Source organism: Dunckerocampus dactyliophorus, chromosome 4 (genome assembly GCF_027744805.1).
Source record: "Dunckerocampus dactyliophorus isolate RoL2022-P2 chromosome 4, RoL_Ddac_1.1, whole genome shotgun sequence".
Classification (NCBI taxonomy): Eukaryota; Metazoa; Chordata; class Actinopteri; order Syngnathiformes; family Syngnathidae; genus Dunckerocampus; species Dunckerocampus dactyliophorus.
The window spans coordinates 32748275-32773215 of record NC_072822.1 but is presented as its reverse complement, the minus strand read 5'-3'; the positions used below and the strand labels follow the sequence as shown (position 1 = coordinate 32773215).

The 24941-nt window shown below is 41.6% G+C and overlaps 1 protein-coding gene across 3 annotated transcripts; it reads left to right on the top strand.

The window, feature by feature from the left end:
- The first annotated feature begins 3190 nt into the window (after window positions 1-3190).
- On the top strand, window positions 3191-23214 carry LOC129180501 (zinc finger protein 79-like). 3 transcript variants are annotated; one of them, XM_054775041.1, is made up of 4 exons: window positions 3191-3475; window positions 3557-3733; window positions 12584-13795; window positions 19562-23214. In XM_054775041.1, the coding sequence occupies exons 2-4, from the start codon at window positions 3616-3618 to the stop codon at window positions 19702-19704; spliced, it is 1473 nt and encodes a 490-aa protein (XP_054631016.1). In that variant the 5' UTR covers window positions 3191-3475; window positions 3557-3615; the 3' UTR covers window positions 19705-23214. The 3 variants fall into 3 exon arrangements, with proteins under 3 accessions (XP_054631016.1, XP_054631015.1, XP_054631014.1); XM_054775040.1 differs by having other exon boundaries at window positions 12584-13852; window positions 19562-23213; XM_054775039.1 differs by having other exon boundaries at window positions 12584-19713.
- The last annotated feature ends 1727 nt before the right edge of the window (window positions 23215-24941 follow it).

Below are 24941 nucleotides of genomic sequence, written 5' to 3'. Positions count from 1 at the left end.
GTAACCTTTCCTTTAATGTATCGAAGGTTTACAGGACCTTTGCAGAGATCCTGTTAACCAGCTGGTCACTCAGCACCGTCCATACGCTGGAATTTGGAGTGGCAATGTTCCGATTTTGGACAAGAGCCTCTTTAAAAGTGCAGAGAACTGTAAGGATGGAATCCCTGCTAACCACGGATTTCTTTTGGTCGTCTGGTTTAAGAACAAATCAAATAAAACAGCACAAATGAATTGAAAAAAACAAACAAACCAAGACTATTTTGGTTTCATTCTGAGCATTAGGGATGTCCCGGCCCGCATTGTTTGGCTTCTGATCCCATTTTTTTTAGAGTCTTGTCTTTAAAAAAAAAAAGAATTATGAAGAAACATGAATTTGTGGAATTGAATATGGTTATGAAAATAGCTCTTCAAAGCATTAAAAATAATGCAATTGAAGTATTGCTGAATTGACTTTTTTTATTCTGCAGCATGACCAGGAATATTGTTTGGCTTTTGTAACAATCCATGGCCCGCAAAAAAATTCATGTAGTTATTTAAAAATTATTGCATTTTTAATTTTTGTGTGTTTTTTTTTTTTTTTTTAATCATTGCACCTGAATGTTTCCCGGGGCCATAAGGTTGGGGACCCCTGCCTTACAGCATGCTTGGGGATATGATGTGCTCTTTTGCACATTTGAAAACTGTAAGAATAACACTTTTATACAACTGGCTTCTTTTTTTTATAATGTAAGATTAACGTCTACATTGACAAATGTAATCGTTGAATCATATCGAATCGTATCGTTTGTACACTGCCTCTAATTGTTCTGTTTTTAAAATATATCCTTTTTAAATTTCATATTAACTCGTATATCTAGATGTGTAAGTGTTTACCAAAAAGAGATTTACATCCCTACTTATTATAGATAAAACCTTCTATCTGTGATTAATTGTGAGTTAACTGGAGAGCATGTGATTAATCGCGATTACGTATTTTAATCGATTGACAGCCCAAATCTCGTATTTTTTTCCAATATGGTCCTATTGATGGCCAAAACCATGTGGCGCACTACTTAGAAAGAGGGGGAAGGACGAGACGTGAAGCTGTGGCTCTCTCAAGCTGAACGAGTATCGCGATAACGACAGATGGCTGCACGTCATGCTCAGATCGGGTGTGTGACATTACCTCTCATCACATTGATATTACCTTTGTATTATTTTTATGTTGAAAAACAAAAGCAGAAGTAGCAGGTAAACCTACTGTTGAAATGTTGGTTGCACTTACTTTACTTTCATTGAAAATGTTTTGAATATTGAAAATGAGAGCAGAAAAAATTAACCTGTTAATTCGACTTGAACTGTTGGTTGCACTTTATTCAAATGAATGCATTTGCCATTAATAGTTTACTTGTTTGTTTATATCCATGATTAATATATACCAGATTCCCTTACAAAAAACAACAGGAATCTAGGAAACTTCACCTGGAGTGCGCAGGTATTTATTTTACAGTCACACTGGTTGAATTTTTGCCTATAAAGTTCCTGAATTGATTTAAATTTGCTGAGTCATTTCAGATCGTATGTTCTAAATGAACCAATATCGTCCTTGATCAGCCTGTTGTGGCACTTTTCATCATAGAAACTGACTTCAAATTGAGGTAATATTTGTTCTATATGTTTACTTTTGTCTAAATAAAAACATTTAATTAAAATGTCAATCGAAAAAAAATAACCATCTTCCGGTCTCTCGGCAACACGGGGAAATCTCACTGAACTCTATAACTGGAATGGCCCCGATCGCTTGCTGCGCATTGGAGGCTTGAAGCCACCGGAAGTATAGAAGTCGCCATGTTGTTTCACCCAAAACAAGAAAGCCAAACAACTCAAATGAGTTAGAGATGCCGTCTTGTGCTGCTATTAATTGCACAAATCGTGATACTCGTCAAAATCGCGAGAAGGGACTTACATTTCACAGGTAGGTAAATGCTTATAAATAATAAAAAATAGTAAAAAAAAAAAATAGATACTTTAAATCTGTAAGCATCCTTATCATAACGAATACCTTGTGAACACTGAAATTGACTTCTTATGCATTGTAATTTCACACCATAGAGGTAGGAAAAAACTTAAACTGGAAGGAAATTTTGAGATTTGGGTCTAGTAAATTTACTCTGTTTCAATTGAATTTTGTTAATTCGTGTTAATTTTTATACCGAAACATAATAAATGTAGTGAATGAAGATACATGTATGTGTATGCGTGTGTGCTTTTTTTGGGTGAAGCAAGATGGCCGACCAATGGCTTCATGCGGCCAACAGGGACGCCCCTTCCAGTACTATAGAGTTCAGTGGGAAATCGGCGGAAAACATCCTGTTTCCGGTAAATCCGGTCAGCTAAAATAAAAGCACTTTAGTACTTGCTAATTTATCTTTGCAGCACGTTTTTCAAAAAAGAAAAAATCTCACCCAGATTCACCTCTTCCCCTCCACTTAAAAGAACCTCTGCGGCTTGGTGTGTGGATGAGGTACTGCCCGCTCGTTTCGCTACAACACGAGTTAGCAAACAGCCTGCAGCTCTCTTAACTCCGCTGCTTCATTAGCATACGCTAAACTGGAAACAGTGACATGTACGACGTAACGCGCTGTTAATGAATTGATTGGCTGAGCAAGCAAAAATAAATAATCATTGGCTGGGCAGTGCTTGTCATTGTGTTATTGCCGCTTGTTGTCGCCTCACTCACCCAGTTGCATTGCAGAATGATACAGAATATATTTGTATGTAGATTTATTTTGGAACTGGGAACTTTTGAATATTGACCCTACCGGGCTACAGTAGGTCTACACATGTGCTGAACGAAGGCTACTGGCTAACGCCTAGCAATGCGGGGCGTACCCACTGGGCGTACCAAGCCGAGTGAGTAGACGATTTCTGCCGAGCTCTGTAAAATAAGTCCTGAAAACGGTAAAAGTTTGTATTTTCTTAGCTGCCAAGCGCATACTCACACTTGTCAACAACTACTAGACAGTGATCTCTTTTCAATAAATGTAAAAGAGCAGAGGAAGAAGAGCTTATAACTAAAATAACATCCTTTTTTCAACAAAGGCCAAGTCTGACTATTATTACATTGTAAGAACAGGGAAGGGCAATTAAAGATAAAGTAAGAAAGGAATGGAATATTGAGGGCATTTTAAGGAAAACAGGAGAGGGTTAAGGACACACAGGGAGCACTTATACAATATCTGAAAAACACAGGGTTGTATAGTAGAAACTCGGTTGTGTTTTTAGTTAATGTAAAGTACTGTTTGACTCATATGCATGTTCAGGATGAATTAAAACCATGAACCATGAACCATGAACCATATCGCCCGTATTGCAACTCCAATACAGTAGGTGGCGGTGTGCACATTTACAGTCATGGCTGCAACCCGCCATTAACCCAAAAGAAGAAGACGGCGGGCTGATCGATGGTTGTGGATTTCCTGAGCTCCAGACAGAGGTTTCCAAATTTATGATTAAACAATTGCAGATTCACGGCAAACATTGTAATGATAACCTCAGACATTTCTCTTTATTAAAGCCCACGAAACGAACGTTGAATGTGGAGCATTGGAGCGCTATCTGAAGTGAAGATAGAAGATGGACCACTGCTATGCTAAGATGGCGACGTCCAGTCAAAGAGAAGGTGGAAGAGAATCAACGCAACAAATTCCCAGCAAATCATCAACGGAGAAAAAGCCCCAAACTGCAGATAACGGTGAGCGAGTTCAAGTTTCCAACAACGTCTTTTTGGAGGCGTAAACCCCGAAAAGAGAGTTTATTTCAGTTGAAATTAGCCGGCCATGTTGAGCAAGGTAAACAAAGACCGCCATGATTGTTAGCTTGACGAAGACAGCGGAGTTGAAGTCTGAGTAGAACCAAGAATGTGTAAGACAAATCAAGAAATTGGAAGAGCAAAACAACCGCTTATGTAAAGACAAGGGTCACAGCTTATATGGGAAAAGAAAGTTACCAAAGCAAATTTCAACCATTGTTTTTTTCGTTGTTATGTTCCCAAGCAAAATATGTTTTGGATTGTTGAATGTTAGGGGCTAAAAAGTATTGTTAGAAGAAAAGCACTTATATTACAAAGGGCAAACATGTCATTGTATGTTTTAACAAGAAACTTATTGTTCAGATGTGGACACTTTCTGGATCCTGTTCAGCCATGATCCTAATGGTTCTGGTGGGCTAGCAATTTGCTTTAACATATTTTCAGGAGCGAAGTAACACTGAGCAGATGAAAATGCTCACTAGTTGATAGGGTTGGGCATCGTTTCATTTCGATTGAAGATCCCAACGATTCTCGATTCAGATTCTTTTAAGAGGCAGGGTCACAGATGTTTGCATGGTGTAAATGAAGGCGTTAATTTTGGATGAAATGTTTCTCCATGATTTTTTAAATAATACAGTCAAACCTGTCTATGGTGGCCACTAAAGGGAAACGGCAAAAGTGGCCACTATAGACAAGTTGGCGGCTATTTTGAATTTGTGCGCGCACATATTAACATGTCTGTGATTAGAAGCTTGTTGTGTTTGCAGATACATATACAGTTGTACCTCTACTTACGAATTTAATTCGTTCTGGGAGGAGCTTTGTAACCTGAAACCTTCGTAAGTAGAGACGCCTTTTGAATGTAAATGCGCTAATCTGTTCCAAGCCCGCAAAAGTATGATATTTTTTAAAATAAATCATAAAAGAGCATCAGAACATGAAACAAATACATGTTAAAATTAGATTACCGCACAATAAACAACAAAGAAAAATAAACAATAAAAAAACAAAGAATAAAGGAAATAATAAAAATATTAATTTACCTTTTAACTGTCACTTTTTGGCCTCTTTGTTTGCTGGTCCTCAGCAGTGTTTTTGCCTCGCGTTTCTTGAAAAACTGATCCAATGACGTCTGCTTTTGCGGGCTTTTGACAATCCGTCGGAAAAGCGCGAGGCAGACATCATCATAATGAGCGATAGCCTGACTTGTCAACACTTTTTCCGGGTGATTCCTTTCCACAAATTCCGAGACTTCATGGAATTTTGCTCAAATGTCTTTCATTTGGGCTGATGGAATGATGGCTGCGTCCTCCTCCTCCTCGTCTCTGAACTGCTCCTGCACGGCGGTGTGTTGCATCGCCTCCAATTCCTGCAGTTCCTTCGTCGAAAGCTCCTCGTTGTGCTCCTGAATCAGCTCGTTAATGTCCTCGTCATCGACCTCAAGACCCATGACCTTTCCCAGCAAAATAATTTTGTCAGCTTCACTCTCCACCTCGAACTCCTCAGTTTCTCGTGGGGCAACAGCATCAGGCCACAGCTTTTTCCAAGCTGCATTAAGGCTACGTCTGGTCACCTCCTGCCAGGCCATGTCGATCATCTTGAGGCAAACAACAACGTCGAAGTGCTCCTTCCAAAACTCACGAAGGGTAAGCTGGGTGTTTTCAGTGATGTCAAAACATCTCCTGAACAGGTGTTTTGTGTAGAGTTTTTTAAAGTTTGCAATGACTTGTTGGTCCATGGGCTGGAGGATAGAGGTGGTGTTAGGTGGGAGGTACAGCACCTTAATAAACCAAAACTCCTCCAGGATATCATCTTCGAGGCTGGGCGGGTGGGCAGGGGCATTATCGAGAATGAGGAGGCACTTGTAGGGGAGATTGTTCTCCTCCAGGTACTCCTTAACAGCAGGGCCAAAAACCAAATTAACCCACTCAACAAAAAATTGTCGGGTGACCCAGGCCTTGGCATTTGCCCTCCATAGCACCTTAAGTTTTTCTTTTAATATTTTGTGAGTCTTGAATGCTCTGGGATTTTCGGAGTGGTACACCAGCAGGGGCTTGATTTTGCAGTCCCCGCTGGCATTGGCGCAAAGGGCAAGTGTAAGGCGGTCCTTCATGGGCTTGTGGCCTGGCATTTTCTTCTCCTCTATTGTAATGAAGGTGCGGCGCGGCATCTTTTTCCAAAAAAGGCCCGTCTCATCACAATTAAAAACTTGCTGTGCAACGTAGCCTTCATCGATCATCAATTGTTTGAATTTTTGTACAAATTCGCCGGCCGCTTCGTGGTGGGCGCTACATGCCTCGCCATGGCGAATAACAGAGTGAAGTCCAGTCCGCCTTTTAAACTTCTCAAACCACCCACGCGATGCCTTAAACTCCTGGTGTGGTCCTTGCGCCGAATTTCCCTCGCCTGTATCCTCCTTCACTATGTCAGTGAAAATGGCGGTTGCCTTTGCGCAAATTATGGCCTTTGTCACTGTGTCACCAGCAATCTCTTTCTCCTTTATCCACACGAGTAACAACCTCTCCATCTCATCGTTCACTGCCGACCTCCTCTTGGAAATGACAGAGAGGCCTTTGGAAGGAGCCTTTGGGAGGAGCCGTAGCTTTTAGGGCTTCCTTTTGTTTTATTATCGTGCCGATCGTAGATATATTACGGCCATATTCTTTTGCGAGATCACTCAAACGCATCCCCTTTTCATACCTTTCTATTATCTCTTGCTTTGTTTCTATGGCCAGAAAAAGTCTCTTCCTCTTCTTTTCTCCTTGTCCACTTTTCTGCATGTCTTTCTTGGGGTCCATTGTGAATGACAGCTCTTCGTAGCGGTACCATAGACTGTTTACAGAGCGGGACGGGGACACGAAGAGCATGCTGGCATACACGCATACGCACCAGATTTTAGGCGATAGCCAATGGCAGAGCAGCTACAAGTTTGTTTACGTTCGGGAAACTCTGGGAGCGGCGAATAGCAGCGCGTACTGTACTGTATTTTTGACTTCCATCCGGGTACTATCGTTCCGGTAAACAAACATGGCTATGTGCGGGACAGATGATGCTTACAGTGATTAAGAACTAGAAGAACACGGACTTAAGCCTTAAGACATGAGTATGAATATCCGTTGCTTCCAAAACACAGAATGTAAAGTGTAAATTACTCTGGAGTTGCTTATCCTTCAATTATTGTTTTAAATCGGAGTCTTCATGAGCGTAAAGGACTTTTTATAGCCTGTTTGATTGTATACGTATGTGGCAGCTTGTCGAGGATGAATTTTCGCCGCAATCAATGCCCCCGCCCGCCATAGAAAACATACTGCTGTGAAAAGATGTTTGTATAACATGTATAATACTTTGCAGCCTTGTCACTATTGTGGGATAGTGTTTAGAAGACATTATGTAAACAAGACATGACGTGCCAAGTTTGACAAAGAGGTCGTTCTTTGTTGTCTTGTTTTTTTCCTGTGTATCGGTTGGTCAGCATCCTTTTTCAAAATGCGTCCACACCATACTTTCAAGCCAAACGCTTCTTGTGAAGAACAGAACTGGAGGTGGCGTCCATCTGTCTCTCGTTCTCTGAACTTACTTTGTCCATGTTGTCTTAAACCTTACTTTTTTAGAACAAAAAAAAACGTAACAGTATCACTCGGGGACTGTGAACATCCAGCAGCAGCACAACATTTTGGCATGACCACTATTTTGATGAAAAATATACGGAACCAAGTCGATCTACTGTACATTTGTTAGAAGCATTTGTTTACTCTGCTTTAGCTGAGAGGTGTCACCCCGATGACGTCACTTCTGGGAATGAGGCTGAGCTGCGAGCTCGTATTTCATGGCTGGTGCCATCAACTATAAATGTAATTTTTGCAAATTTACCTTTAGCTTTCAAAAATGTAACAATGTGGAACATAATTACAACCAATATATCACATTTACACAAGGTTGAGGAATCATCACAGTTACTCTTCAAGAGCGTTATGGACAAGCAGTAACTAGTCCTGTCACGATAATCAATAAATTCATTTCATAAAAATAAATTTAAAATTAATTAATCGCACAATAAATAAAAATGAATTCTCAAGAGTATTTTACATTGTATTTTATTTTTATTTTTTTACAGGGACAGTGCATGTAAATTTATTAATTAATTTTTGTCAGTATGGCAAAATTTTAGCCAAAAGGCTATTTTTCATCAGTAGGCCCTCAACCAATCCCATTTACTAAAAGTAAAAGTAAAATGCCAAGAGCCTTTAAATAAAATAAAATAAACAACATAATATTCATTGATAAAAAAGTCTCAAAATAATTTTGACAATAATGTCGACAATAGTTTGTAGGACACTTTGAGTGTCTGTCTCATTACGTATGTTGTCCTTATCCAGTCCTGTAATTATGTAGTTTATTTTATCTTGTTGCTATGTAAATTGTTCATCCTGGAGTACGTCGAATATATTGGATTGAACATTTTTCACTTTGTACATTTAGTTGTTCCAATTTCTTAAGAAAAAGTTGTGCTTTTTGTAAATACGAAAAAAAAGTTCGATCCTCCGTCCTCCCGTGATCATGTCATGTATCCTTGGCAAGATATTGTACCCCCAGTTGCTCCTGATGCTGCGTCATCAGTAGGTAAATGTGCTAACAGTGTCAAAGCGCTTTGAGTACCTTCAAGGTTGAAAAGCGCTATACAAGTGAAAGTCCATCCCCTTCCGTCCATGTATTTCCATCATATTTTGAATTTATTGTCATATTACAACTTTTTCCCCCAACCTAATTTTCAAGAAATGCCAACTGTGTTTCAAAAAGTAACATTTTTCTTGAACATTTCAGTTCTATATTACCAAAATGATATTATTTTTCCTCATAAAATTGTGACCTTTTTTCTTGTTCGAATACAATTTTTTTTTCTCCTAATATTTTGACTTTAATCTCGTAAAATGACCGTAATTTTCCAACTATTTAAACGTCTTGTAAATGTTCTTTTCTTGTAATTATGACTGCGTTCCCATAATATTTCTGCTTTATTCTAATTTTATTCGTTATCCTATTTCGCAACCCAATTTTTTATTTTCTTTTAAGTTTCTCATAATAGTACAACATATTTTTCTTTTATATTTCAACTTCATGCTGCTACTGTACATGACATAATTTTCCCTCTTAATATTACATCATTCTTTAAAAGTACGACTTTTTCTCGTCAGAGTGCAACTTTTTTTGTTTCATATTTTGATTTGATTCTTTTAAAATGACTGCACATTTCTCAATTTTTGCAGTTTTTTTCCTTTGTAGTTTTCTTGTTAAATTATAGTTTTAGAATGTGCTGTAGGCCGCAAATGGCCCCCAGCCCCCACTTTTGACACCACACCCCTGCATTCTATCAAACTACCCTAACATGTGACATATGACTGTTTAATTAATAACCACAAGATTTAAGGCACACCTGAAAATGTAGTTTAGGTTTGTAGTACAGTGTTCCCTCGTTTATCGTGGGGGGGGTAGCTTCCCAAAATAGCCCGCAATAAGTGAGGTCCGTGAAGTAGCCAACCTTATTTGTTTCCAATTATATGTTTTAAGGCTGTGAAAGTCCTCACAATGCACTTTATACACTTTTCGCAGACAGGCATTAACATTTTCTCACATTTCCCTCAAAGTTGAAATTTCTTTGAATTTTAATGATCAGTCTACTAGGTTGGACACAAAAAATTATTACTATAAGTGCCTCACGCGTAATCACGCCTCTGACCTTGCCTCGTCTTGGCGCCGTTCGGCCGTTGTGTTTTTGTATCCTTGTTAAAACATATTGCTCCTGCCGTCGTCGTCCTCATCGTCCTACTCTTTGAACCAAAGATTGATTTAGCTGGTTAGCTTCTTCCTCTTCTATTGTTTATTGGCAGTTAACAAGCAGCTCACACAGTTAGCTAGTTTGCTAGCAACCATTGACCACAACAGGAAACGGCACAAAGGCGATTGATTGACAATGGTTTACACAATCACGACGCAGAACACAATGGGCGGGTTCTCCCTTAGCCAATAAGGACTGTCGTGGCTCTACTATATTGAGCCAACTATTGTCTACTGTGGGCTCCCAATATGCTCGTACAGACAAAGTTCTACAACTGGACACCTTTTACCTTCCAGAACACAAACAACTGGACTTGGAAAAAGACATAGATCCAGACACAAACATTTTTACTCATATCAGAAACAACTGCTACAAGTATTACTACACCGAAGAACAATACAATAGTAATCTTGATATCGACAATACGTTGTCTGTTATCCACATAAACAGCAGAAGCATGGATGCAAATGATAACAATATTGGACAATATTTGAATCGATTCAAGGAACCCTTCAAAGTAATGGCAATGTCAGAAACTTGGACCAAAACTGTTCAATTTATTTTAAATGACATCTGTAAAGCCACGAAGACCTGAAGCTAGGGTTACTTGCAGACGATACTACTGCCTTCTGTTCTGGAGACAGTACACAAGAGCTAATAAAAAAAAGTGACAAATGAAGTGACTATACTAAAAAGATGGTTTGATTAAAAACAGACTATCATGGAACCAAAGTAAAACTAACTTTTAATGCTGTTTGGTAATGGCAGAAAGGATACTTTTACGCTAATACAAATTGATAGATTGGAAATCGAAAGGGTGAAGTAAAACAAATTTCTGGGGGTCATTATAGATGAAAAGATGAGCGGGAAATCTCACATTAAAAGTATACAACATAAAGTGGCGAGAATACATCAGTATTGAATAAAGCAAAATTCGTCCTTGATCAAAGGTCATTCCAAAGTACACTTCACTCGCTAAAGATACTGCAAAAAAAAAAAAAGATAAGTTAGGATAATACGTAACGCTGCGTATAGACAACATACAAATTCTCTTTCTAAAATCACATTATTATAATTTGATGATCTAGTTGATTTTCAAACAGCTATATTATTATGCATAAAGCATGTTAGGTTTGTTTCATTTTGGTGTTGTCACCTTTTGACCTGTGTGCTTCTCTGTAGATCCCTTCACTCCTTGAGTGGGCGGCGCCACGAGGCACACCTGTAGCCACTTGGTCATCAAGGGCTCTTAAGCCACATGGCTGCAGGAGGAGGACGTGGGATTGTACTACTGGTTTGCATGCTGCCTGTGATACACCAGTTTGTTTGCTCCTGTGCTCTTTGCCTTAAGATTGCTGTGTCCTTTCAAAGTCTGTTCCACGTGCTCCTTGCCTCCTGTGACGCCGTCTGCTCATCAGTGAGTTGTTTCCTTTTTCCACGGTGCCTTTTTGTTTTACTACCTTAGTTGCACCGTTCTACCTCAGTTTGGACTCAGAAGTTTTTGCTATTTGTTTGTTACTTGGTTCCTGTTCAACAAGATTAAAGATATTATTTTTACCTGGATTGTGTCTGGCTCTGCATATTGGGATCTCTGCCTGACTGCACGTAACAAAGCAAACGTTAATCTGCTACCTAAACATGTCACACAATTCTTCTCAACAAGAGAGGAGAAGTATTACCTTAGGTAAAAAGTAAACTGAAAACATATACAGTATACGCAAGACGAACGCTTAAAAACCTTCAGCATTTCAGTATGTGGAATTAAATTATGGAACGGATTGAGCAAGGAACTCAAACGAAGCACTCAGATGAGTGATTTCAAGAAACAATACAAGCAGGTTATGTTTGTAAAGTATAAGGAAGAAGAGTCCACTGTACATACAGTGCTATGTCTGAACACTACAATACTCACTACTAACTCTTCATTCTTGTCACTTATTACTCTTTCTTCTTTTGTGAGTACATTGCCAGTACGCCAACAGCATGATCCAACTATGTTCTGTTCTATTTCATTTGTCAATGCTATGTCTAATCACTACCACACTTATGACTTACTCTTCTTTTTTTATTCATTGTCATTACTCACCTATTAGCAAACTATGTTTTGTCCATAATGTCGATTTCATATTATTTATTAGGACTGTCAAATCAAGTAGTTACGGTGACATCAAATTTGACTAAATTTGAAGCGTGAATACAAATTTTTCTACTATTTATCACATTATTACATTATCTCATCAATTTTTGATGTATTCAACAAGAAGAGTGTATTTGGAATACAGGAAGTGAACAAATGTAGTGCAGCTGATGTAAAACGGATGGGGGGTAGGATTAAGTAAGCTTTGGACATGTGGAACTGTGAATTGTAATATGTGATGTATTCTAATGTAACTTGTATGCATGTTCAAATAAATTATAACAGTACCATTACATCCTTTCCGGGTTTTCCCCATGGAGGAAGCGCCACCAAATATGCTGTAACAAATGAACAGAGCAAGTTGAGGAGTGTCTGAGCCAAAAGGTTTGCAAATATACAGTAAATGGCAGTAAAATACTATAGCATCCTGATAGTCACACGACCGACTTTTTAAGTTTGGTTGCCAACCTAAATGGCAACTGTAGTGCAACTCGCACACACGTGTCTTCCGCTCCACACTCCGCAGCGACATGACGAATATCATTCACTGCAAGTTTCATCCACAAACACCAGAATTCAGAAAATCTATGTGACACCACCACAAGATTGTTGCAGTAAGGTAATTTGATGTGGATGCCGCCAGTCGCCATTGTTTACATTACATTGGAAGCTGTCTACAGTATACTAGTAACACACGAAACGAATGTTTATCTAAAGATACAAACACGTAGTAGTACATAGAAGTGTGTAACGAGTTCAAGGAGAAACATCTTAAGGATCATGTCTGAGTTAAAGTGTGCTTGTGTTGGTTTGTGTTTTGCAGACATCCAGCAGATGATTGGTCATCAAGAAGAACACCTCTCTCGGCTGCAGGGCAGGAGCTCCACTTTGAAACAGAAGGAGCCACATCCCCCCCACATTAAAGAGGAAGATGAGGAGTTCTGGACCACTCAGCAGGGAGAGTGTCTCCTTGGGCAGGATCTCACCAAGTTGCCACTGACTGGTGTCTCTGTGAAGACTGAAGACCATGAAGACAAACCACCTGAGTCCTTACGTTGGTTGTGTCCTTCACACATTCAGCAGATGATTGGTCATCAAGAAGATCGTCCTCCTCAGCCGCAGTGGGGGAGCTCCACTTTGAAACAGGAGGAGCCACAGCCCCCCCACATTGAAGAGGAAGACGAGGAGTTCTGGACCACTCAGCATGGAGAGTGTCTCCTTGGGCAGGATCTCACCAAGTTGCCACTGACTGGTGTCTCTGTGAAGACTGAAGACCATGAAGACAAACCACCTGAGTCCTTACGTTGGTTGTGTCCTTCACACATTCAGCAGATGATTGGTCATCAAGAAGAACGTCCCCCTCAGCCGCAGTTGGGGAGCTCCACTTTCAAGCAGGAGGATCTCCAGCCTCCCTATGTAAAACAGGAAGAGGAGGAACTCTGGGTCACTCAGGAGAGACAGCTTCCTCTAGGGTCGGAGGAGGCTGAGCTCACCAAGTTGCCACTGACTGGTTTCTCTGTGAAGACTGAAGACCATGAAGACAAACCACCTGAGTCCTTACGTTGGTTGTGTCCTTCACATGTCCAGCAGATGATTGGTCATCAAGAAGAACGTCCCCCTCAGCCGCAGTGGGGGAGCTCCACTTTGAAGCAGGAGGATCTCCAGCCCCCCTGTGTGAAACAGGAAGAGGAGGAACTCTGGGTCACTCAGGAGAGACAGCTTCCTCAAGGGTCAGCGGAGGCTGATCTCACCAAGTTGCCACAGACTGGTTTCTCTGTGAAGACTGAAGACCATGAAGACAAACCACCTGAGTCCACACAGCTTCATCACAGTCCAAGTGAGGAGAACAGAGGCAGCACCAGCTCACAACACATGACAACAGAGGCTGATGGAGACCACTGTCGAGGATCACAAGCAGACAGCCTTGTAGCTCCACGATCAGATAGTGACGAGTCCGACACAACATCACACTCTTCTGAGGATGAAGACTCAGACGACAGCCAAGAACCTTTGAGCAGCGATACAGACTGTGAAGGTGATATGAGGACTCACACTGACAACAAAACCTCTGAATGCTCTAAAAAGGAGACAGGTAGAAAACAATTTAGTTGCTCATTATGTGTGAAAAGCTTTTCTTCAAAGTGGGGTTTGACTCAACACATGCTGACGCACACAGGAGAAAAGCCTTTTAGTTGCTCAGTGTGTGCAAAAACCTTTTCTTGGAAGTGTTATTTGAGTCGACACATGCGGGCGCACACAGGAGAAAAACCCTTTACATGCTCAGTTTGTGCTAAAAGCTTTTCAAGGAAGTGGTGTTTGACTCAACACATGCGGACCCACACAGGAGAAAAACCATTTAGTTGCTCAGTGTGTTTCAAACGGTTTACTTATAAATCTGATGTAACTCAACACATGCCAATACACACAGGAGAAAAACCCTTTACTTGCTCAGTGTGTGAGAAAAGCTTGTCTTCCAAGTGTCATTTGACTCGACACATGCGGACGCACACTGGAGAAAACCCCTTCAGTTGCACAGTGTGTGCTAAAAGGTTTTCTTCGAAGTATCATTTGACTCGACACATGCGGACACACAAAGCAAACCCTTCAGTTGCTAAGTTTGTGGTCATAACTATTCTTGCAAAACCAGTTTGACTCATCACATGACACACGCAGGAGAAAAACCTTTTGGTTGTTCTGTTTGTGGTGAAAGAGTCTTTCAAAAGTCACATATGGTGTCACACATAAGAAAGCAATGAGGAGAAAAACTCTTTGGTTGCATAGTATGTGCTTAAAGCTGTTTTTTGAAGTGTCTCTTGACACCACACGTGGTATGCCACCAGAGGGCGCTCATGAGCTCCCTCTGGTGGCATGGCTGCCATTGCCCAATTAACTGCTCTGCTGGGGGTAATGCATTATGGGTAAAAGTTAAAATAGCTGTTTATTTTAGTCTCATTTTGGTACTTATCTTGTATATTTACTTTTGAGTGTCAAGTTGCTGTGTGATGATGTTAGTCTTCTTTGTAAGATGACACCTTGAGTCAGACTGTTATATTGAGTATTGACCTCCTGCGATTTCCAATTGGTTGGCAGGCTCGTTATGAGTTTTCTCACAACTTATTGGCCCCTGTCAATAAAGAGCTGCCTGGTGCGAGCCACGATATGACATTTTATTTTTCTTTCTAAATTTAGAGGTTTTGGCTTAAAGACTGGTGTGACTTATACACCGGAAATGACGGTACATGCAAAAAATATTTAATACATATATAAGGCGCAACGTATTATTGGGTGCAGGCAGTCAAACATACGGGCGCTCAATAGTCAGTGAGGAAGCGCTAGTGCTTTATTTCTGTGGACAGATTAAGAACAGATCTCTCATACAGTTTATCAAACCCACTGGACATCGTGGAAGGTCATCGCTCAACACAAAAGTCTCAGTCATGGTGTACAACTAAAAACATCACACAGCAGTGGAGCAGATAGACAAAAACAGACAAGACACTACCGCTATTTGTGCAGAACAATAACTAACAACTATGTAGCTCAAACATGTAACTTTAAGAGCATTTGCACCAAAACACTACCGCAAAGTACGCTGGAGAACAGGACATGCTCCCAGCGATGCTACAATACGCTAGAATGCATGCATGCTAAAACATAAACTAGCATGCATGCTATCGTATGTTTTTCAAAAGGCAGCGGGAGCAAAACTGAGTTCGGTTGTACTTTATTGAAGTACTTAATGTACTCACGTAATTTTTGATCAATCCTCATCCACAAATCCATCAAAGTCCTCATCTTCTGTATCCCAAATGAACAGCGGGGTAAATTCTCCATCAAACACGCCAGGTTCCCTCTCGTCATTGTCAGAGTCAGTCTCGTTGCCGTGCGGCTCCTCAGAAATGATGCTGGCTTTTGCGAAAGCTCGAACAACAGTGCAAGCAGACACGTTAGCCCAAGCATACACAATCCATTCACAAATTGTGGCGTAACTCATCCGGCGCTGCCTCCCAGTCTTAGTGAAGCTGTGTTCGCTATTTGTCATCCATGGCGTTCCCTTCGTCAAGCCTCCCGGAATGATGGCAAGCTCCAAGTTCATTTGCTGCACTTGGTTTTTCACAGGGGCTGTGAGATGGGCACGCATGGAGTCACAGATCAGCAGGGACGGTGACGCGTGGGGAAAAAAAATCCGGTGTCTTTCCGTACACGTCACTCAGCCACTCAGCCATTTCCTCCTCATCCAACCAGCCCTTTTGATTGGTCTCAACAATGACTCCGGCTGGAAAACTTTTCTTTAGGTAGCCTCTTCCTCTTAAAAATCACCATAGGTGGCAGTTTCTGTCCATTACCATAGCAACCAAGCACAACAGTAAAAGCCGACTTCTCATACCCCGTTGTGTGTATCGCTACCGTGCTGGTCCCCTTTTTCTCTACAGTGTGGTTCACTGTGATATCGAAAGTGAGCGGCACCTCACCTCGTCCATGTTGGAGATGTGGTTGGGCTGGATGTGTTTGTCGGGATTTTGTTTTACTGCAGTAGGAGTTACTGCGCCACGGTAGTCCTTGCCCGGATCGATAGATGGCACCATTTCGTTGCTCTTCAATTCTCTTGCGGCTGTTCCCATGTTCCCATGTTCTTCTGCATAACTGATAGCTTGCAGTTTAAACTGTGCTTCATAAGCCTGTCTCTTTGTAGGTGGCATTTTCGAGAGTCCTTAGCCAAACCGATGTTGTTTTGCACAATGCACAAACTGGCACTAAATACGACCTACTGGGGGCGTGCCTTTAGCGTCCTCTTTCGCACCCAGCCTTACCCCTTTAACGTCCACATGCTGTCCTCAGTCACATCTGCCTTTCGTCTATATGAGTAGCATGTTGGCAGGAAATGCTTCCAGTCAGTCAAGCGGAACGCTCATCAAAGTAACACAATAACATTAACAGATTTTTGGAACTTGGTGCACACACAAGGCGCACCACATTATAAGGCGCCCCGTCCATTTTTGGAGAAAATGTAAGACTTTTAAGTGCGCCTTATGGTCGTGAAAATACGGTAGTGTGTCATTGGAACTATAATGTGAAACTGTTGACAATAAACCAATGTACTTCATAAAGCAGATCGGGCTCTGGGCACAAAAAAAGGTGCATGTTGACACTTTAAATCAGGGGTGTCAAACTCAAATTTACAGTGGGCCAAAATTTTAAGTTGAACAAATGAACCTTTTTAGTATGGAACCATTTGTTCTGATTTAACAATGAATATTGAACAAGCAAGGCTTATATAACTTAAATATACAGGTGTGCAAAATCGAGTTGCTAATACTACTAATAATAACAATAGTAGTAATAATAATAATAATAATAAAACATATCAATGGCATATTAAATAAAATTTAAATAAAAATTGAACACCTCCTTTCTATTTGCAGCCTTCTGAGATAAATGTCAAAATTAGCTTCTTACACAGGCTAATAATTTTGAAAATAAAAAACATAACTGTGAATAAATCAACCATTCAGGCCTTGGAGTAGCAAGAAAAAGTGCATAGAAAATGTATTTACTGCTCATTTTGCGACACAATGATCTACTCTGATGTGCCCAAGCCAGACACCTGGCATCTTTTCTTGGGTGTCGGGGCTCAGGGTTTGAGCTGAGGAAACCTTCATTATCGAACAAAGGTGTTCGTCAGTCAGACGTCTCCTGTGACGTTTTCATCATCTTCATTGAGGAGAAAAGTTGCTCACATAACTAAGTGCTACCAAACATGGAGAGCAATTGAGCAGCTTCAGTGCGGAGCTGAGGCATCGTGTCAGGGATGAACTGCGGAAACTGTGCGGCCCCGACAGCATCAAACTTTGACTTCAGCGTTGCATTACGCTGGAGTTCAATCAGCTCCATCTGGAGCTTGGTTGGTGCTTTTTCCACATCAACTGCGAAGTGATTACTAAGCAGATCAAATCAAAGTTTCTGGACATCAAAGTCGCCAAATCGCCGGCTAAACTCAGCGCCAAGCACACTGAGCTTTTCAGCAAACTGTGCACACACGGCGGTAGAGATGTGCGTTTTTATGGTTTGGCAGCAGGGGAAATGGCCAAAGTGCGCTTGTAGCATCTGCTTCTCCCACAGGCACATCTTAGTTGTAAAAGCTCTCACTGACGAATACATATCTGTGATGATGCAGCTGTAGGTTCAGCGCATTGAGGTGGCTTAAGATGTCACACAGAAAGGCGAGCTCACACAGAAACTTTTGCTCCCGGAGCTCTGCTGTGTCCTTCCCTTTGCTTTTCAGAAACTGACATATTTCTTCACACAGTTCGAAAAATCTGTACAGCACTTTTCCGCGGCTTAACCATCTCACCTCTGTGTGATACGACACATCTGTGTGTTCTGAACCACACTCTTCCAGAAAACACTTAAACTGCCAATGATTGAGACCTTTGGCTCTAATGAAGTTAACAACTTGTGTTACTTTGCTCACAACATCCTCCATCTTTAGCGCTTTACCACACAAGGATTCCTGATGTAAAATGCAGTGATAAACAGACAGTTCACCCGCACAGTTCTCTTCAAGCATCTTTTCACGAACCCTGCCCACCAGTCCATTCTTTTTACCACTCATCGCTGGCGCACCATCAGTGGCAGGTTTATCTCACTGACACATTTGCGAACCTCCTCAAAGATTTCTTTCCCTGTGGTTGTGCCATGCATGGATTTAAATCCCAAAAGCTCCTTCGTAACACAGAGATTTGAGTCCACGCCGCGGACGAAGACTGACGGCTGCGCAGTATCCAACGCGTCAGTGCTCTCATCCACAGCAAGGGAAAAATAAACAAAATGTTTTCCCTTCTCCATCAACTGGACATGTAGATTGGTGGCAAGCTCGCATGTGCGCTCAGCTATTGTGTTTCTGCTCAGGCTTACGTTTGCAAAGGCTTGCTTCTTCTCTGGGCACACTTGGTCACAAACCTTCATCATGCATTTTTTTACAAACTCTTCCTCGTTAAAGGGTCGAGCTGATTTGGCGATTTCTTCTGCCACGATATAACTTGCCTTTACAGCAGCCTCACGTGTTGTAGCTTTTGTGAACATTTTCTGCCGTGAAAACAAAGCTCTTTTCATTTCCTTTACCTTCTGGCTCCTTTCAGTCGTGTCCATGTCCTTATATTTGTCCTGGTGTTTTGTTTCATAGTGTCGTCTAATATTGTACTCCTTGGTCACTGACACGTTGGCTCCACAAACAAGACAAAAAGGTCTGTCTTTTCCATATGTAAGCAGATATTCCGTCTCCCATCTGTCCAAAAAAGTTCTATTTTCTGCCCTTTTTGCCATTTCTTGGTAGGGTAACACAGTGACAGCTGTAGTTTGAGGTTGCAGTGTGGTCCGGGGGAGAGGAGTCCACCGGGGGTTTTAGCCGAAGGAGTGTGCACGAAGACGGATCACTACCTTCTTAATACATCCATGACCGCTACCATAGACGCTACTGACACAGAGGAGGGGGCGTGTCTGCCTCTGTCGCGTTGTTTTGATGCGCCAAAACAACAACAGAGCATCCTGGGATTTGTAGGATAAGCGGTGAATGTGGCATTACAGCGCTGCCGCCGGGTAATACCGGCGGGCCAGCTCTAATATTAATTGGAAATTGCCTCGCGAGCCAAATATAATTACACTGCAGGCCAAATTTGGCCCGCGGGCCAGAGTTTGACACCTATGCTTTAAACACTTGAACTCTGCAGGTGACATGATTGCAAGTTCTCCCCGCCTGTAACTATATGTGTAACCTTCTCTTTCATGTAACAAATGTTTACAGGACCTTTCCAGAGATCCTATTTCCCAGCTGGCCAGTCAGCACTGTCCATACACTGTCATCTGGTGGGCCATGTTCACATTTTGGACGATGGCGTCTTTCGAAGTGCAGAGAGCTATAAGAATGGAATCCCTGTTTACCAGTGATTTTTGGCTGTCTTGTTGAAGAACAACTCAAATAAAGAAGCACAAATTAGGTAAAAAACTAGACTATTTTGGTTTCATTCTGAGTATGTCTGGGGGCTGATTATGTCATATCTAGATGCTTAAATCTTTAATAACTCAAAAAGTATGACAGCGCAAATGAGCATTTTAATTGCACAAAACAGCAGAAATGTAGCACAATTGAAAAATGAGGGGGCAGGCGAACTTTGACCTCCAAAATCTGTAATCAAAAACAAACAGAACACATGTAACAGGGTCAGTTAAGTCTTGTAAATATGTTATTACTGTTATATAATTACACATAATCTATGTTCAAATAATGCCTGATGTGTTTCTATTGTTATGTCATGACTGCTCTTTTTATTGTCAATTATTGTGACAGTTCTGTCTTTTTAAGTTTGGACCGCACCTTTCTACTTCCCTTTTGCTTGTGATCTCCATGTGAGAGGGTTACACTATTCAGCCATATTGTGACTGCATTGCTGTTTTTGTTCCTATCGTCACTAAAACAAAGTGCAACTGCAGTAACCTGGCGTCTGTCGTCACTCGACCAACTTTATCAACAGTGCAGAGATTTAACATTAACACACTCATGGTGGGGAAATGTATATACAGTCAAACTTGTCTATAGCAGCCACTAGAGGGAGACTGCAAAAGTGGCCGCTATAGACAGGTGGCCTCTATAGACAGGTTGGTGGCCATTTTGAATGTTGACCAGTAGAAGGCACTGTGGGACTGTGGATAAAAGTTGTACAGCACTACTAGGCTTGTTATTATCCACGACCCACAGAACAAAGCTGTGCTAGTAATGTCTTGTTATGTTTGATTTAATATTTTACTTTTTATACGGCAGAGTGTCATTAAAGCTTTAGTTCATCGGGAAGTGACGGTGGGCGTCCCGAGCAGGAGAGCTAGGCTCAGTGCTAGCTGTGAGTTTGGAGAGAGTTGGGAAGTGTGTGGATGTTGGCGTGGATGTAAAGTCCTGCAGTGTTCTCCGCTGTTAATAAAACGATTAAAGTGCATCGGCGACGTGAGTCTCTCCTTCCCCACAACAAGCGGCATTACAGTATTGACCAGTGCACATTGTCTCACACCAGGAAATAAACGGTGTTACTGTCTGCAACAAGCTCCAAAGGAGACGGCTTTTTTTTATGATAGTTTGTGTGGATCTTGTGAATGATTGTGACTGAGCTATGACTCAGTAATTAAAGTCTACACACGACGGCTTCATTGATTAAAAAACAAAGCTTTTTCGTGCATGAAGCTTCTGCTTGAGTCTGTATGTTGGCCGCTATATGCGATCAGATATTGATCAAGGGATACAAATGGGCATTAGACAGGTGACTGCTATACACAGGGTCTATAACATGTAAATTTTCTGCAGGGGATTTTTCAGTGGCTGCTATAGGCAGGTGGCCGTTCTATACAGGTGGCCGCGAAGACAGGTTTGACTGTATATGTATTTGAAGATAAATCAGTCATGCGCTGCATGACAGAAATGATCACTTCCTTTTGGGTACTTTTATTTTGTATGTGGTTCCCGTTGAGCAGGCTGTGCCGCTGCTTTATTCTAGTGGAACTGTGTGTAGCAGCTTTATTTTTTTGTTTTAATAAACAGTGGTGTTCATAAGCCCAGCGTGGTCGTTTGGTCTTCTCTGGTTCATTGATAGGCAGACAAGCGGTATAGAAAATGGATTAAACGAATCATTCAAATGTAAAGGTTGATGAAAGTGAGTGCGTCACATCAAGCCAACGGCCTCATAAGAAATACTGATGGCTTCATTGTTGTCATGGAGGCTGAAGCATTACACACACACACACACACACACACAGTCAAATATAAAGTTTATATTTTTCTATTCTTTTTTAAAATGCTTTCTAAACTACTAAGAAGCTGGTCTGCCAGGAGGAGCTGTTTGAGCCCAAATTCATGGGCTTCATGGACCCTCCCCTGCTGTTTATTATACATCGGCATTGCACAGGTCGCCTTTGCAGCAGGGTTTGCTCTTGAAAGCAAACCGTGTATATATCTCACACTCCTCCTCAGTCATGCACTTCCGCACTAGTCGGTCTGACAGAGAGAGGAAAACAGCATTGGCATTATGACATTATTATTAACAGCAGCACTGCTATGATGTGACATAACCACACCCAATGTCATTTGGAATTTTTGGATCACTTTTGGACCACATTATTTGCCTTCCCATTTTAGCTGCAATTCAAAGAAGTTGGACTACCAAGATTACACTGTATTTCATGGATTGACCAGCATTTGGCGTGATTAGCAGTAAAGAATACAGAGTTATGATTGAATTAAAAGATGATGTTATAATAAACTCACCATCTTTTGTGTATTGGGATTCACTACAGTATTGATAATGTGGTCCACACGGCACCGCAATATTTATACAGTCATTGTGCCCTTGTGCATAAAAACACTCCATGCACCGAAGCCCTTCACTTGTGGAAGCAAAAATGTAGTCATTGCCCCTGTTTTATTGTGTTTTCTTGAACAACGGCCATTCTTGTCTATTTGGGGGTTATACTGCAAAAGTGGCTCAACAAACCCGGGCTTTGTGCTCAAGATGCAGGTCAACAAAACCTAAGTTCCCCAAACAAAGTTAAATGGTACTGCAGTGGTGGTTTTCAAGTTACTTTGTCAAGTCCAGTTCTTGGCTTTGTGCTCAGCGCGTGTTCACACGCGGGGGCGTTTGATGTTATGTTATTCTACTGCCGCTCAAAAGTGAAGTGATCCCAGCCATTGTATTTTACACATGATGAGAAAGTTATTATTATGGAGCGTTACGAGGAGTTCAGAAAGATTATCACTGCCAACAGCAACAGTGTTGCCGGCAATAGAGCAAGGGAGGACCACCAGCAGAATAACGCTGAGGGTGTAAATGTGTAAGTTAACAATGATTATTATACTAACTATACCCTACTAGTCTTTCCATTTATCAAAGCTCAACATTGTGCAACTCTGACAATATTAACACTTATCCATTTAAAAGATTAATAAATTGGAGCAACAACTGTCTTTTTTCATCTTTGAAATATGTCTATACTGCATTGTTTTTATATTTTACTGTATGAATTCTAGAAAGCTGTACCTCATGCTGACCACGAGGTGGCAGTGTTGACATGTTTTGTGGCAACATTTAACGTTGCGACCATTTTGTTTTATTTGTGAGAATAAAGAAGTGTTTTGTTGCCTCAGAGTGCTTCTTCCTCCAGCAAACATTGTAATATAAGAAGACTAACAGGCTGTGTACTCATCCAAGAACTGCTGTGACATACAGCATACATCTGCAAACACTGACCTAATTATTCACATTTCATATTGCATTTTATTCCGGATGCTCAACTCAAAAAGTGAGCAAATGTAACGCACTCCCTCACGTGAAAATCTATATCTTTTATAGAGAATTTCATCATAACCTCGTAGGGACCAGGTTATGAGTTCAGCCCAAGTTACCATGGTGATATAGCTGCTTTAAAAGAGAGCCACCTTTGTTGCACAGGCAAGCCCGGCTTTATACTCAACACCTCACTAACCCACTGAACTCATTTAAATCGTATACCGCCTTGGACTTCAGTCTGTTGTGCAGTAAAGGTGAACCGCTGCACACTCACCAGCCGTGAAGAGCAGGGCGACACTTAAAGCCAAGAGCAACAACTTCATTGTGTTGTTGAGCACAGCAACCTGTGACAGAGAACCTTACATTTATTCGGATTTCAAATGTACAAAGGCGTTGTGTGTTTTTATATGCCTGCCTTTATGTTTGGGATGCCACAAACACATTACTTTGGTGTTAGCTCTGTTTTTAGCATTAGCATGCTAATTCAACATACAGGAGGCCCTCAGTCGTATGAGTGCCGTTCCTGCCACGCCTTGGAAGTCAAGTTTTTGTGTAAGTTGGAACTTATACCTACATGATACCACATGAATGAATGGCATATAAAATACAGAAATAAAAAGACTGAATACAAGAATTCAGAGAACTACACTGCAGAGAGGGTGGCTGGACTTGGGGAGCACACAGGACTCACCTCTCATGGTGACATCAGCTGATGTGCGCAGGGTTCTGAACAAAACAAACCCACAAAAAGCAGCAGGCCCAGACAACATCTCAGGCCGTGCACTTCGGGTTTGCTCATCAGAGCTAGCTGATGTGCTTGCTGACATATTTAACCTGTCGCTTGCACAAGCATCTGTACCGACCTGCTTTAAGTCCACCACCATAGTGCCCGTACCCAAGAAGAGCAACGTGACCTGCTTGAATGACTATCGTCCTATAGCACTCACTCCTATTGTAATGAAGTGCTTTGAAAGAATACTCATGACCCACATCAAAAAGAGCATCCCGGCCACTGTGGACCCTCTACAGTTTGCATACCGCCAGAACCGGTCCACGGATGATGCAGTCAACACTGCCATCCACACAGCCCTTTCTCACCTACAGGGCCAGGACACATATGTCAGAATGCTATTTATAGACTATAGCTCTGCTTTTAATACAGTCTGCCCCCACAAACTCACAAATAAGCTCCTCACACTTGGCCTGTCTCCCTCCCTCTGTAACTGGGTGTTTAACTTTCTAACAGGCAGGCCCCAGTCAGTCAGAGTCCACAATTGCACATCCAGCTCAAGAATTGTGAGCACTGGGACCCCACAGGGGTGTGTGCTGAGTCCACTCCTCTACACGCTCTTCACCTATGATTGCGTGGCCTCCCAGAACAACACCAGCATCATTAAATTTGCGGATGACACTGAAGTCATCGGCCTGATCACTGGTGGTGTTGAAACATCATACAGAAGAGAGGTGGCGGACCTCATAGCTTGGTGTCGTGATAACAATCTCCTTCTGAATACACATAAGACCAAAGAGATGATCATCAACCCAAGAACAAGGGAAAAGGAGCCGCATAGACCCCTGTTTATTGATGAGACTGAGGTGGAGAGGGTGAAAACCTTCAAGTTCCTTGGCACACACATCAGCGAGGACCTCAACTGGTCTCAGAACACCCAACAAATTATGAAGAAGTCCCAAAGGAGACTGTACTTCCTGAGAAGACTGAGGAAATTTGGCATGTCCACCACAATCCTGAGTTGCTTCTACAGATGCACTATGGAAAGTGTCCTTACCGCCTCCATCACTGTTTGGTACGGTAACTGTACAACACGTGATAGGAAGGCACTCCAGCGGGTGATCAAGACC